The sequence below is a fragment of the Podarcis muralis genome, chromosome 2 (assembly GCF_964188315.1).
Source record: "Podarcis muralis chromosome 2, rPodMur119.hap1.1, whole genome shotgun sequence".
Lineage (NCBI taxonomy): Eukaryota > Metazoa > Chordata > Lepidosauria > Squamata > Lacertidae > Podarcis > Podarcis muralis.
In genome coordinates, this window is record NC_135656.1 from 57,598,308 (window position 1) to 57,612,820 (window position 14,513).

Below are 14,513 nucleotides of genomic sequence, written 5' to 3' on the forward strand. Positions count from 1 at the left end.
CATACTCTGTGGCAGAGATAGCTCCTCGATAAGAAATCACACATAGCTTATCTAAATTCAGCAGTTAAACTGTTTCTTTTTAAAACTTTGAGCAAAAATTGATCTTTCCCAAGCATTCCAATTCCCCACCTGCATTCACTTTTGCATTACATACCTTGAATTAGGGCACAGGAAGTGTGAATTGAAATTTGCAGTAAGATTTCCGCAATTTGGGTTGATGCGTGGCATTGTCATAGTGGGTGTCTGTGGAGAATCCTCCTTTGTCCCACCAGCGTCATTGCCGGCTGCCAGACCAGTGCCATCATTGCCTGTCAGTTTGTTTTCATGAGGAATGTTTAGAGCATTCTGAGACAGAGCAGCCCACTGCGAAACTGCGTCGTCTTGTTCATTCCTTTTCAGCTCTGAGATTTCAGATTTCACCCCTTTCATTTTGATCCCTTTGACCTTCATCTCCTTTGGTTTTTTGTCCTTTTCAATTTCCTAGAACAGGTAATACACACAACTATTAAGCAATTCCTTCTATTAACCTACATTCTGATCCTATAGAAAAAGTTGGGAGTTGAGATCCATGGCGTTGAAAGAAAAACAGTAGTGTCCAATTCATTTCAGAGTGTGAATCACTTTGAATTTCTTCTTTGATACATTCAACAGGAAAAGATGTATAATTCCTACATAATTCCCCAATCCACCAACTATAGATTAGTAGCTTTGGTAGGCAAATGGTCAGGCAATCAAAAGTGAACAACAGTTTCACTTTCTGGGTCAAATCCTGGAAGTGACATGTGGATCATGGACACAGAAAAAAACCTGAGTGAGCCAATAGTAAAATGTTTATGAAATACTAGAATACAATCTAAAAATGATCTTGAAATTGCTTATTAGTAATTAGTATTCAAAGTAATGCTGCACTGTTGTGGAATTTTCTCCATTCTCACAGTTTCAACATAATAGAACAGTCACTAATTCTGTGGCCTACTTAAAATTGCAAACCATTCCTTAATTTCTCTCACTGTTCATAGCCCTGAAAATACAAATATTATAAAACAGACCAATAAGTGCTTCTCAGACTTTGTTACCATAACAAGACTCATGTCCTCTTCTTTCCTTCTTTGGGACACCAACTATCTTAATTCAACACATCTCAATCGTGAAGGCAACAATCACATGACCAGCATCATAATAATAATAATAATAATAATAATAATAATAATAATAATAATAATAATAATAATAATAATTTTTAATTTATACCCCGCCCTCCCCAGCCAAGGCCGGGCTCAGGGCGGCTATATAACATATAACTCATTCAGCCTATGGCAGCTCTGCTAAAAGTCAGGTGTGGCTGACAAACAATGCAACAGAGGCAGATTCAGGAGAGTGTGACCAGTTCACCCACACTGGGTGCTGAGCTGAGAGGGGGTTGCAAGGGGCACCACAAAAATAATGAACAACAGAAGGCATGAGGGTGCCAAATGTTGGTGTTGCACAGGCACCACTTTGAGAAGCTCAAAGTCCACCTCTGCAATGCAACTGGCATGGGCTGAAACTGTTGTGAATAAGTATCACATTGACCTTTCATTTAATAATATGACTGAATTCCCAGAGTAAGCTAAAATTCTCAAGTCAAATCAAATTCTGCAACCTGTGTACATTAGGCAGGTTTATTCTGTTTACACTAGTTTATTCTGTTTATACTAGTGGGATCTGGGAACCTAATATATGTACAAAATGATAAGCAAGTAATTAATGGGGAATAATAATTGTATACCTGTAGGTATCTATGGCAGCTCTCCTAACTACTCAGTGTGGGGTGGCATATTGCTAGCCTATAGTTTTTGCTACATGTAAAATAATAATAAACATTCTTAAAAAAAGTAATCATTCTTACTTTCACAATAACTGGGCCACTCTGAGACACGTTAATGTGAACTGTTCTTTTTTCATCCATCTCTTTATTATTGTCTCTGAATTTTGAAAGAAAATTCAACTTTGCTTCTTGTAGTAATTTGGATTTCAATTCTGGTAAGAATCTGATAATGGAAAGTGCATTTATATCAACAAGCATATACAAACAAATTCTAGAGGAGTAGCCATGCTAGTCTCCTGTAGCAAGAACAGCAACAAAGAGTCTTATGGCATCTTCACAACAACACATTTATTATGGCATAAGGTTTTTTGGACTACAGCCTACTTCTTCAGGTACTTGAAGTTGTATCCCAGGTAGCAGGTATATGTCTGATTCAAATGGGGAGGGAGTGTAAACAGGTGAAAAGGAAATGAAATACTTAAAAGTACAGATTATGGGTAAATTATATTATGAGTGGTCATTCACAAAAAGTAGTTGCTAATCCAGGCATTGGGAAGCCAATTAACACATGTGTTAAAATCCTTTACGCTGATTCAATCTACAACTGATACCACTGAATTGCTTGACGTATCATGATTCAACTGTTTCATGTTGCAGTCTTCCTTTGAAGGTCCTTTGTTCAATGATGGCTACCTTAAGAACCATCACGCAATGGCCTGAGTCTGAAATATCCCTCCACTGGCTTTTCTATATTGCCATTTTAGTTATCTGGTTTGCCTATTTACTATCTTTCAAAGACACCAACCTGTTTATCCTACGCAGAATGCCAACCATGCTCACTATGGTCCACAAAAGCTTATGCCGGTTTGTAATACATTTGCTAGCCTTTAGGGTCCCACAAGACTCCGTTGTTTTTGCTGCAACGGATTAACACAACTGCCCTTCTGGAATATATTTAGCAGAACTAGAAAACATGCCAACCACAACACATCTGTTCTACATCTTAGTTGTGGCCCTAAAGGCAAATACTTTAAAGACCACTTGCTTATAAGTGCATTGTGTTCCATGTCAAATGTTTATTTCTCATTGCAAACCATATTCCAACTTTCAAGTTCTATTTCAGCTTTCATAAATTATGCACCGGTCTATTTATTGTATTCTAAAGATCAAGCATTCTTTCTTGACATGGAACTTTAACATAGTCCCTTTGAGGTTTGAGAAAACAGAACAAATGCCTAGAAAGATTTGCAACAAATTTGTTCTTTTTTGCCTAATGCTTGACAAGACGATTAAGTCAAGAAAAAACAGTATCATAGTGACTGATTGTCCATTTAGCTGAAAATCATAACAGAGAATGATCTAAAAATACATGTACTAAATTCCTAATTATATGAATGAAATTTATTTCAAACTACATGTCCTTAGAATTGCAACCTTAAGGTCCAAATCCATGAGTCGGATGTATGAATTGGAAACAGCCTTCTACACATGGATTGTCCTTCTGGCTCTCCCCCCCCCCAAAAAAAACCCCAAAACAAATTGCCACCTGGAGCCAACAATATACAAGCACTTAGGATGTGTGTGTTCTGCACAACATCCCTACCTCTGAATAGATTCTGATCATGTTAGGCTTTAAAGTGTCAGCCACTTGCTGAGGTAGGTGACAGTAAATCTGTGCATCCTGTTGCCCTTCTCAAAAGGTGATTTACACTACCCCACTTGTGACCATTTATCTTTTAATGATGGAGATTCTAATGAGCTTTGATCATTCAGAGACACAGCTGCAGTACAGAGTGGGTGCCTTTTTTGCAGCAGCAGTTAATTTTCAGAAACTTCAGTTCAATTTACACAGCATCCGATGTGCAAAAACACAGGCTGCCGCTGTGCCTAAATATTGCTCCTGGGACCCAGCTGACTGAAGAGCTTAGGTAGCAAGTTTCTCCCATGTGTGCTGATGTGTATGAGAGTTGGCTTTCTCCTCCTACTACGTTACACCACAATCCTACCCATGTCTTGGCAGAAGTCCTAATGAATTCAATGGAGCTTACACCCAGGTAAATGAGATTAAGATTGCAGCTGTGGTTCCTAAATGGAAGTAGGAGTCATTCATTGAATGAAGGGCCTCCAATTCTGAGGCTGTGATTTTCAGGTTAGTTTGATACCTTTCAATTAAGCATAGCCTGGAAAAAGGATGGTGGAGACAGACTAGAGCAAGACTTCTACTTGATGGTGAGGTCACACATCAATCTCATCTTCCTTCCAAGCTGGCTCCTAGAAGATCAGATCAGATTGGCTCCTATGTTTTGCAAAATCATTTGCACTCCTGAACATTGTCACAGTGCTGTTAAGAGCTTTTTAATGTATACAGTGGTACCTTGTGTTACGTACTTAATCCGTTCCGGAGGTCCATTAATAACAGGAAACCGCTTGTAACATGCGGCGTGCTTTCTCTAATGGCACCTCCCACATGAGGCACACTTTCTCTAATGGTGCCTCCTGCTGCTGCCGTGACAATGGAGCGTGACTTCCACTCACATCCTGGGGCAAAGGTTGCAACAAGGGGCATCTACTTCTAGGTTAGCAGAGCGCGTAACCCGCAGCATTTGTAAGGGGAACGGTATGTAACACGAGGTACCACTGTATTCACAATTCTTCCTGGTTAATGCAGGAGCCATCAGTCACATCTCACGCACTGGCCAACATGGTGTTGAGACATTTGAACAGTTACAATCACACAGTAGTTACATTTGAAATGGCAGTATTTTGCATTTCAAACCTAGTAAGAAATTCAGGTTTCCCAAAACTTAAGTATTTGAGCATAGGGAATATGCAGTATCTCACCAACAGAAGCATTACTATAGGTGGAGATGTTTTGATTCCTCCCTCACTCCTAACAAATTACAGTGGTACCTCGCAAGACGAATGCCTCGCAAGACAAAAAACTCGCTAGACGAAAGGTTTTTCCGTTTGCGAGTTGCCTCGCAAGACGAATTTCCCTATGGGCTTGCTTCGCAAGACGAAAACGTCTCGCGACTTTGTTTCCTTTGTCTAAATAATAATTCGCAAGACGAAAAATTCGCTAGACGGCAAAACTTGCGGAACGAATTAATTTCGTCTTGCGGGGCACCACTGTATTAGCATGTATTTGTCATGAAAAATGTCAATCATCTTGAAAGACTCTCATAGAAAAATCCAAAGCCTGAGGTCATGTCACTTACTTTTCAACAAACCCATCTCTGGTAAAATAGTCATGCTGTAACAAATCAGCAGATGATATCCTATCTGCAGGATCCATTTGTAAGCAAGCCTAAAAAATAATGGAACAATTATTTTAGAAGGCATCATTTCTAAAAGCTTATATAATATTATCCAGGGGGGAAATGTGTATAATAAAATGTGTACTATATAACATTTATTATTTATTAATAAGTGAAATAAACAAAAAATGAAAGCATGTTGATATTGTTATTTAACAATTTTAAGGAATATTAGCATATTTTCTACATGCAGTCATTTTGCCATTTTATTACTGTAACAAATAAATCTCTCTTGATTACCGTGAAAATTAAGCTGAAATTCCAGTTGAGAAATTTTGTTTCATGGTACTTAAAATAAAAGATAAATATCTTTTTTCTGATCTTTGAAATCTCCCCTCTTCCAATAATGTGGTACTTCAGGTACCCAGACCCCTTTTATAGCAAAAGAACTATATAACTGCTGATCATTTACTGTATTACATGGGATCCAGCCATTCTGCCTACAGGAAACATAACTTGAATTTTCCCAACACAACATGTTATTTTTGGAAAAACGCAATGCTTCCCCCAGCTAGCAGAACCATTGAGTTTTGGAATGCTGTCTGAACTTTATTTGGAAGGGCTGTGAGCATTTATTGGATAGTGCCTGTGAAAGCAATATAACAGAATAATAACCATGTAAAGAATGCAGCGTACATGAAAGTTAAAACAAAAGGCCAAAGAAGTAGTTATGACTACTGCATCAAAAGAAAGCATGTTGTCCTTTAATCAAATTAATAGTTGATGCAATGCAGGAAGATTTCATCAGGATCACAGAACATACAGAAGGGAGACACTTCTTTTGGACCCAATGCACAATATGTTCTTTCTAAAAAAATGCAATAGTACTTTCACTGGGATTTTGAGTGCTATTTTTGCGTATAAATTTGTTGTGTGGTTTATTTTATGATGTATCATGCTATGGTATCCATACGTATGAAAGGTGAGCTACCAAAACACCCCCCTCACAGTGCTATTGTGCAGGGGAGCAGGAGCTCCCATTGGTGCCAATTAGAGCTTTTTCAGGACTAATAGCTGTATGGAGCAGTTAATTTTTATCACTATCATAGCTAGGGATGGAAGGATTAAACCTCCCATCCTCAGGTGCTGAGGTCCCAATGAAAAAATCCCCAACACCATTTTAAAAAAACCAAACCTGACAAACTTCCCTAGTGATTTGTTTGTCATATTATGTAATTTGGCTCGAAGTCAAGAAAAAGTGTGGAGAGTCCTCTTAATGCTTCTCCCTCTTTTCCTTGAGTCTTCTACTGTATATGAGTCACTGTACACCTGACATCACCCAGCACTGTCAGATGAATGGGACTGACACAGCAGTAGCAAAACTGAAGGATGGAGTGGCTATCATGCCATTGCCTTTGTACAAGCAAAACAGTGCCACCAAGATTAAAATGAAATAGTGGTATGCTTTGAACTGAATTAGACTCATGCTTACAAAAAAACCCCAAAAAACCTAGCAGAAGCTTCTCATCTTCTTCCATGACAGAAAAATACTTTGTGCACACAAAAGCTACTTTGAGCTTTTTAAAAGAAGAGTGAATACAATTACTGGAAAATGGAAAATCAATCTGGCCAGGACCCATATTTATACCTGCTGGGTATTTATTTTTTGTTAAGCTGCTTGCTTGCAAGTGGTGAGGGCGGATCCCCAATGAAAAGTAATGATTAGGAGGGTTCCCTCTCCCGGTGGACAATTTACCTGCAAGGAAGGGGGTCTATGGTCAGTGCTCAACAGGGGGTTGCCTGGCGGGAAAGGGATCTGCAGTTTTGAGTTGGGGGAGAAGGATGAGCACTCTGTAGTTAGCTGGACTGGAAGGAAGCAGCCTGGGAGACAGCAAGTTTGCTTAATGTTGTTTTGCGGATGTCAGGCAAGAACACCAGGCTTCCTGCTTATCATTGAGAATAACATACCTCTTCCACATGCTCAGCTTGCACCTTTGTAAATACAACAGCTATCACAAGGACAGTGTAAGTTTCCAGGGCTCTCTTCCAAAGAAAATTAAACTGTCCTTGGAACTTCTGATTCCTCAAAGAAGTGAGGAACATGCAAGCCTATTTTTCTGGAACAATGCTGCCCATCAGCCAGCTGCTCCATATTTATCAAGGAGCAAATGTTGCCTAACATTATATAATTGGCCCACATAGCACACTGTTCAGGGAGGGGTAGCTGTTTTGGGATGATGTTATGGTAAATCAAAGTTTTATTCCTTAATCTTTATTGTGCTTTTGAGCAGAAATATAACTTAATGGACTCAGTCCAATACTTTTGTAAGTTTAACACAAAGGCATCCAATGAACAACATAGCTATCACTTTCTTTGCACAAAATACTTTGCTTGTATCGCCAGCATTGTTTAATATGCAACAGAACTGTGTAACAAACAAACTGAAGATGCCATAGCAGCTCCATGTTTGGCCAGTGCCATTATTGGTTCATGAATACTATCATTCTGTGACTTACAGAACCTTGACTTCATTAACCTTTCACAGAATAAATAAGAGCCTTCATTTCCTTAAAACCAATCCTATCAGTGCTAAAGAAATTACTGCTGGTAAGGACACTTTATCATGGCATGTCTTGTTATGTTTGTGAATCGAATACTTTAGACTTTTGTTCATGTATGAATAAGAGCAGTGCAATGCACATTATTGCAAGCGTGCCTGGCATTGCTGTTGTCATGAATGATTTGTTACATTTGTAATGGCACCTTCTTCAACATTTACATAATTCTCTATTAAAAAATGACTTCAAGCTAAGATCTGACAAACAAACACTGCCTAGAAGCATGTTTGCAGAAACACATCAGAGAAAAAGAATACGAAAATGCATTTTGCAATTAAAATATTACAAGGAACCCTAATGGAACATCTTTCAAGATGACACCAGAAAATACAGGATGACTGATTTATTTACACTGATGTTGTTCTCATTTTGATTGAATTGGGCTTGACTATTATAGTATGTCACGCTGGCCACGTGACCCGGAAGTGTCTGCGGACAGCGCTGGCTCCCGGCCTATAGAGTGAGATGAGCGCACAACCCTAGAGTCTGGCAAGACTGGCCCGTACGGGCAGGGGTACCTTTACCTTTTTATTATAGTATGCTTCAAAATTTCAACTAGATCTTCCAGTACAATTTACCACAGATGAGCCATTGCAAACCCTATTTTGGAGCCAGGATACTGTTTGGCCCAGTGACCATGCAACAAAAGCCAGTGTTGCTGTGATTGCTCTGAGCAATGTTTCAAGTGACAAGGACCAGGCTCGGATAAGACAACTGATGCCACATTTCAGGCCAGTCACGGCGGCCTTGGCAGTTGTTTCATAGCCACTACCAGCCAAAACAACCCTGGGGTTTAGAAGGCTCATCAAGTGCAGTACTGTTGTGTAGCAACCCAATTGAAGTTTGTTCCAATTCAGCAATAAACAGTGGGTTTTCCCAGGGACAGTGGTGGTGGTGGTAGGGAACCATTCTCATACTCATGCCTAAAAATCACAGACTGTGCCTAGAAATTATGCCACTAACAGAAGTGTGGACAAGCCCTTAGTTACTGAACTTACATTTGTAAGCATACTCATAGCTCCAATTGATTCCATTGTAGGGTTGCCTACATTAGCAATGTAGATACATGTGATAAGCCATTTAAAATTCAACGGAATCCTTCAGAGGATTAAACTGCTGAATGAAGTTCTTAGGTCTCTTATTTCAACCATAAAAACTCTCATAAAGATTCTTTCTTCCTGAATTTAGATTCTAATGTACAGATTCTACTTGAAAATAATGTATTTAGGATAACACCCAGAGAATAGAAAGCAACATGGAATTAGTTGTTGTCATAAGGAAAAGCAGCTTATACTTTAGGAAATTTAACATTCTCTTTTATAAAGACCTTATCAAAAAGTTGCCTTAAAATTTTGCTCTTAAATTTTTGCCAAAGAATTTAAATGGATTTGAAGGTGTGTGTTTTTAAAAAACAACCGCGCCAGTTACCGTATTTTTCCGTGTATAAGACTAGGTTTTTTTACCCAAAAATTAGGTTTAAAATTGGGGTTTGTCTTAAACACGGGTAGTGCTGAGGGGTGCTTTCTTAATTTTGAGTCCCCAAAAATAGGGGGTGTCTTATATATGGGGGCGTCTTATACACGGAAAAATACAGTATTTTCTAATATAAGAGAATGAATGGTAGGTTCAATCATCAAAAAACAGAGCATCACACACATTGCCCATACCAAATGAACTCAAAGGCACAAAATAGTTGTTCAGTGTGGTAAAACAATCGTTTAAAATGAAACAGATTTTTGTCTGTGAAATACAGTAAATAAGTGTGGCTCTCTTAACCTTCTGGCATTGAAGCTTTTAGGATAAACTTTTCTTTAACAACAGCAGGAGAAAAATTAGAAAAATGAAACCTCATGGTCCTACCAAAAGATTCTGAAACGTATAAAAGTGATAATTAATGAGGCCTGGACAGAGATTTCAAGTAATCCACATAGCCTACTTATCATCTGTAGTAGGGGAGTCAGTGAGAAAGCAGGGGGGTGGGGGTGGGGAGTCGGGATATCACAGGTCTGTAGGTCAATCCTAAATACACAAAATAACAGAAACACTGATATGTCAATTACAGAACACAAACGATACCAGGCTACAAATAATGATCATCAGTAAGCTTGATACTCAGACCTCTTCTGACATACATGAACCATATCTGCAACCAGTGCACTGAGCTTGGGATACTTTTTCCTGGCACTTTTAGGGTGCTGAACTTCAGGAAGGACCATCCCTGAAAAAACTGGGCTCCTTATAAAAATATTCTGAAGGTGAGGTGTCAAGTTACCTGAAAGAAAGAAAGAAACCCAATAATGTGTCAGATAAAAGGTACATTTTGTTGACAAAAATCAACTGAATTTCAGGTGCACTCCTGGCACTTTGAAAAACAGAGCATGCTTCTCATGACTGAAATTGACAACACGTTTAATTATGCTAACAGTGCAATCCTATAAAGAAGTAAGGTCCACAGAGTTCAGTAGGACTTACTTCAAGGTAAATGTATATAGGATTGTAACCTAAAATAATATTTGTGAAGATCTTAATGTAATTGTACTTAAGACTCATTCAACACAACACTTGTGTAGAAAAGCCCGGCCCTCTTGTGCCTCCACTTTGCTCAATTGAGGCAAGCACATACAGTGGTACCTCGGGTTAAGAGGTCCATTCTTAACCTGAAACTGTTCTTAACCTGAGGTACCACTTTAGCTAATGGGGCCTCCTGCTGCTGCCGCCATGCGATTTCTGTTCTCATCCTGAAGCAAAATTCTTAACCTGAGGTACTATTTCTGGGTTAGCAGAGTCTGTAACCTGAAGCGCCTATAACCCAAGGTACCACTGTACTCCAACCAGTTCCTGCAAACCCAGAATAGGTTAGCAACTATGCATGCAGACCTAATCTTGTCAAATTATTTAACGTTTATGGAATAGCAAGGGAGACCACAAAGGGGGAAAGCAGAATTAGCTCAAATCTATGTACAAACTTCAATCCTTCTGCATTCCCAAACATCAAAAAGATATTTTCTCCAAAAGGGAAAAAATAGTTGGAATACTAAGGGCACACTTCTGTAATGCCAGCTAAGAGTATAAGATTTAGTAGGGGCTCTGCTCAATCAATGGAACACAAGATATAGAGCAACATAGATACAGAGCAACATGCAGTCATGGGTAGGACAAGGCAGCAGGAGGGAGGACCACATATGTATCGTATACCTCTGATCTATGGAGACTCCTGCGTCAACAGTATAACTTTACACCAGCCTCTAGACCTCGCATAATAATTTCCCTTGAAATGATTCCAATAGAAAGGGGTCAATATGTTAAAAACCACCCCGTATCCATGGCCATCCCTCCTACACTGCCACTAGAGAACTCAGGATATGTTATAACTCAACACCTAATCATAACACTAGTATATAAACTATATTATTATTTATTTAAGACGTAATGTATGTAGCACTTAACTGCATGGGTCTCTAAGCAATGTACAAGTAAGATCCACTGAAATAATTCAGACAAACGTGTTTAAAAGTGCATGGTCTAACTGTCCCAATTTAATAAAACTGTGGGGATATTGTTTTTGTTTCTTACTATGTTATATATTTTTGTGTTTTTATATTCTAAACTACCCTGTGATCCTTGGATTATGGAGGTATAGACATTTAGTAAAGTAAAGTAAAGTAAAGTAAAGTAAAGTAAAGTAAAGTAAAGTAAAGTAAAGTAAATCTACTTATGGAGAAATGGAGGGATAATCTGCTCAGCTGCTCAGGAGGACCAAACTAGAAAAGACTGCAGTAAATCTCCTGGATCTCCTCAGCTATTTTCTTTTCTCTAAATGTAAAAGCAATTTGGCTGGTGATGAGGGGGGCAAAATGGATCACAGCTACACCACTGGGAGTGAGAGGGAATTTAACATTTTCTTACGCCAGTTTCCTGATCCAAAAGTTCCCTCCCTCACCCAAAGCTGCTCTTTGCATCAAAGGAGAACACAGACAGAACTACTGAACTGTAGAGAAGGTTATGTTGAGCATATTCCTTCTAGAATTCTGTCTGTAGCTTTTGATGGCAAATGATTTCTTTCTTTTTTTTAGGTGAATAATATATCTCCTCCACTTCCCTTAATTAAGAAATGGTGATTTAAAGTCCAAACCTTGTATAGAGATGTACAATGGCTAATTACTGAGCTTAGAGTAGCAATGAACAACATTTTACTACAATGATTTCTGCAGAGATCATCTGCAGCAGTACCTACCTACTTTGGTCACAATTTTATGAAGTAGGTCTAGGTCAGAGCTGCTGGGTAGATAGGGGTTGCCAGTGGCCATCTCGATGATCATACAACCTAAAGCCCAGATGTCCACAGGTCTAAGATCAGGAAATGAACAAAGTGCTCAACAATACAGAGACTGGAGCTATAATAAAGTCAGCTAAATCTTTTAAATAAGAAATTTAAAGAAAAAATTGAAACGTTTATAAGAGTACAAAAATTGAAACTAAAAACATGGACAATTAGCAAAAGCCAAGGGCATAACAGTCAAATTTTATTGTCCACGGAAGTCTGCCGACTTCCAGTAAGTGCTTTGAGGACTGCAGCCTGGCAGCACCCCAGCCCTAAATGCACTGTGTTGGCATGCATCACAATGATTTCAATGGAACTTGGGATAAATTTTATATAAGGCTGGAATCAGAATCTCTTCCAGACTTCTCTCAATTTACCTATACACCACAGGGGACTTTCACAGTTGGTCAAGGTGTGATATTGTAAGACGTCTGCCAATGCCTACACCACAGAAATAGACTATTGCTGACACCCAGAGCCCCCTGACTCTGTTCCTTCTCATTCTCCTTCCTGCTACAGCTACCTGCCCTCTCCAGGCTTAATAGCAGTGGCAAGAGGAAGGAGGAGGAGAAGCAGCAGCCTCTATTCAGCCCGCCCTCTCCTTCTGGATAGTGGTACAGACTGGCTATTGGGGGGCAAGTAAATGGTCTGTGGTGACAGTGCCAAAGAGTTAGACCTACTCCAGGGCATTTTGCCCTTCTGCTCTCCAAAATCTGGGACTGACACTGCAGTTGGCACTGGGGAAATTGTTATCTAATTGTATCATGCCTATTATGTGCATCTATGTTCCACTGAAATCAATGAGACTTGTAAATATAAAATAATACTGGTGTGTAATCCCAGTGTAACACAACTACTTCAATTTCAAAATATAGCAAATAGCAGAAACCTTCACTAGTAGACACATTTTATTTAAAGGTAAATGTTTTTTCATGTCACTGAATCCAATGCTATATGTACAGTTGTGTAGATTTATGAACAATGTCATGTGAATTATAAAATTGGATATTTTATCAATCTCACTCTTCATCAAAAGAGGAGTTGCTATTTAAATGTGTGTGAGGGCGCCATCTCATGTCCCTCTGCTATGCCCCACAGCATCCAAGTTTATATAAATTTGTTTTTTCAGTGCTTTCATGTGAATATCCTTTAACAGTTACCTTCTTGAATATCTACGGTAAATATAATATAAAGTGCTGTCCAATGCAGGCTCATTAACAGGATTTTAAAAAATACATACTTCCCATATGTAGTATCTTTTAATACCAACTCTGGAGCTCTGTACCACCGTGTGGCCACATAATCAGTATAAATGTCACCAGGGGCTGCTAAGGTCCGAGCAAATCCAAAATCACAAAGTTTAGTAATTCCAGTCTGTGAAACTAAAATATTTTCAGGTTTGATATCACGATGAATGACCTGGCAAAATAAGAATAAAGCTTAAGAACAAAATCAGTTGAACAAAAAAAGTTTAAGAATCAGTTGAGGAACAAAGAAGTTTATTTTTAAGGGGGGAAATTAATTGATTACCCAAAGTTATGAAATAAACAGGCAAGTTTTGCCCATCAAACAATTAAATTGAGATATGGAGAGAAGCTATAAGAAGAAATGGAACTCAGTGAATAGTAAGAAAATAATTATTCTGGTGTTATAAAAAATCTGGATTTGAGGAAAAGTGTGTCTGGAACAAAACTAAAGTCTATGGTGATAGCTACATTTAAAATCAAGCTTATCTCATGTTCCTCTGACATTTGGTGAGGGTACTGAGAATTCTCTATGAGAAATCCCTGCTCCCTCACAAAACTATAATTCCAAAGACTGATTTGTGAGAAAAATGAAACTGTTTTGACAGCTCAAGCCTATACATGTATACTCAGAAGTAGGTCCCACTGAATTAAACTGGGCCTACTTAAAAGGAAAGTAAAGAACTATACCCAGCACTTCTATCAGGTGGGTATGTGCTATGCCATTATCACAGGATTTTTCTGATGCAGTGTTAGTTCCTGAAGCTTGCAATGCAGTTGGATAAGGGCATTTGCAATGAACAGAACTCATAAGTGTGCTAACTTGTGACAGCACATGCTGTAAATCAGTGCCACAGCTGTTGCCAAAGTATGGTCATTGTTTGATTTCTAATTTTACAGCCTCCTATACCTTAATGATCTTTCTTCTTTAAAAACCGTGCAATAGTTTTGTATTTTCACAACTGCAATAGTTTTTACAAAAGCCTCGTTTCACCATGTATTCTCAGTAATGAAGAATATCAAGCTTTATCTATTGTATCTACAGTATGTTGAAATTATAGAGCATAATGGGAATAAGGCAGAAAGAAGAATATGAACAGATTGGTCCATAAACAAAACATATTATGTGGCGTTTACATTCATGGCCATATATATGAGGCAAATAAGAGGATTTTTTTCTCCTGCACTTTAAACAGGTGATTAACAGAAACACAACAGGTATAGTTTTTCTTGAACTTCTGTAATAGGGAAAACAGCATCTGTTG

The 14,513-nt window shown here is 38.6% G+C and overlaps 2 protein-coding genes across 11 annotated transcripts in view; both read right to left on the minus strand.

Annotated features, from left to right (window-relative positions):
- VDAC1 (voltage dependent anion channel 1) overlaps positions 1-14,513 on the minus strand; it is a 376,203-nt gene that overhangs the window by 266,889 nt on the left and 94,801 nt on the right. The window lies entirely within an intron of this gene.
- Positions 1-14,513, minus strand: part of CDKL3 (cyclin dependent kinase like 3) — a 29,806-nt gene that overhangs the window by 5,441 nt on the left and 9,852 nt on the right. For 9 of the 10 annotated variants that reach the window (XR_003705228.2, XM_028718049.2, XM_077924529.1 and 6 more), the window contains exons 4-9: positions 13,245-13,423; positions 11,918-12,030; positions 9,816-9,955; positions 5,026-5,114; positions 1,889-2,030; positions 155-480 (exon numbers count right to left, since the gene is read on the minus strand). Coding sequence is in view for 9 of the 10 variants with exons in the window: in XM_028718049.2 (XP_028573882.1) it covers positions 155-480; positions 1,889-2,030; positions 5,026-5,114; positions 9,816-9,955; positions 11,918-12,030; positions 13,245-13,423 (989 nt within the window). In the remaining variant the exon portion in view is untranslated. The remainder of the gene's footprint in view (positions 1-154; positions 481-1,888; positions 2,031-5,025; positions 5,115-9,815; positions 9,956-11,917; positions 12,031-13,244; positions 13,424-14,513) is intronic. The other variant, XM_028718050.2, reaches the window with a different exon arrangement.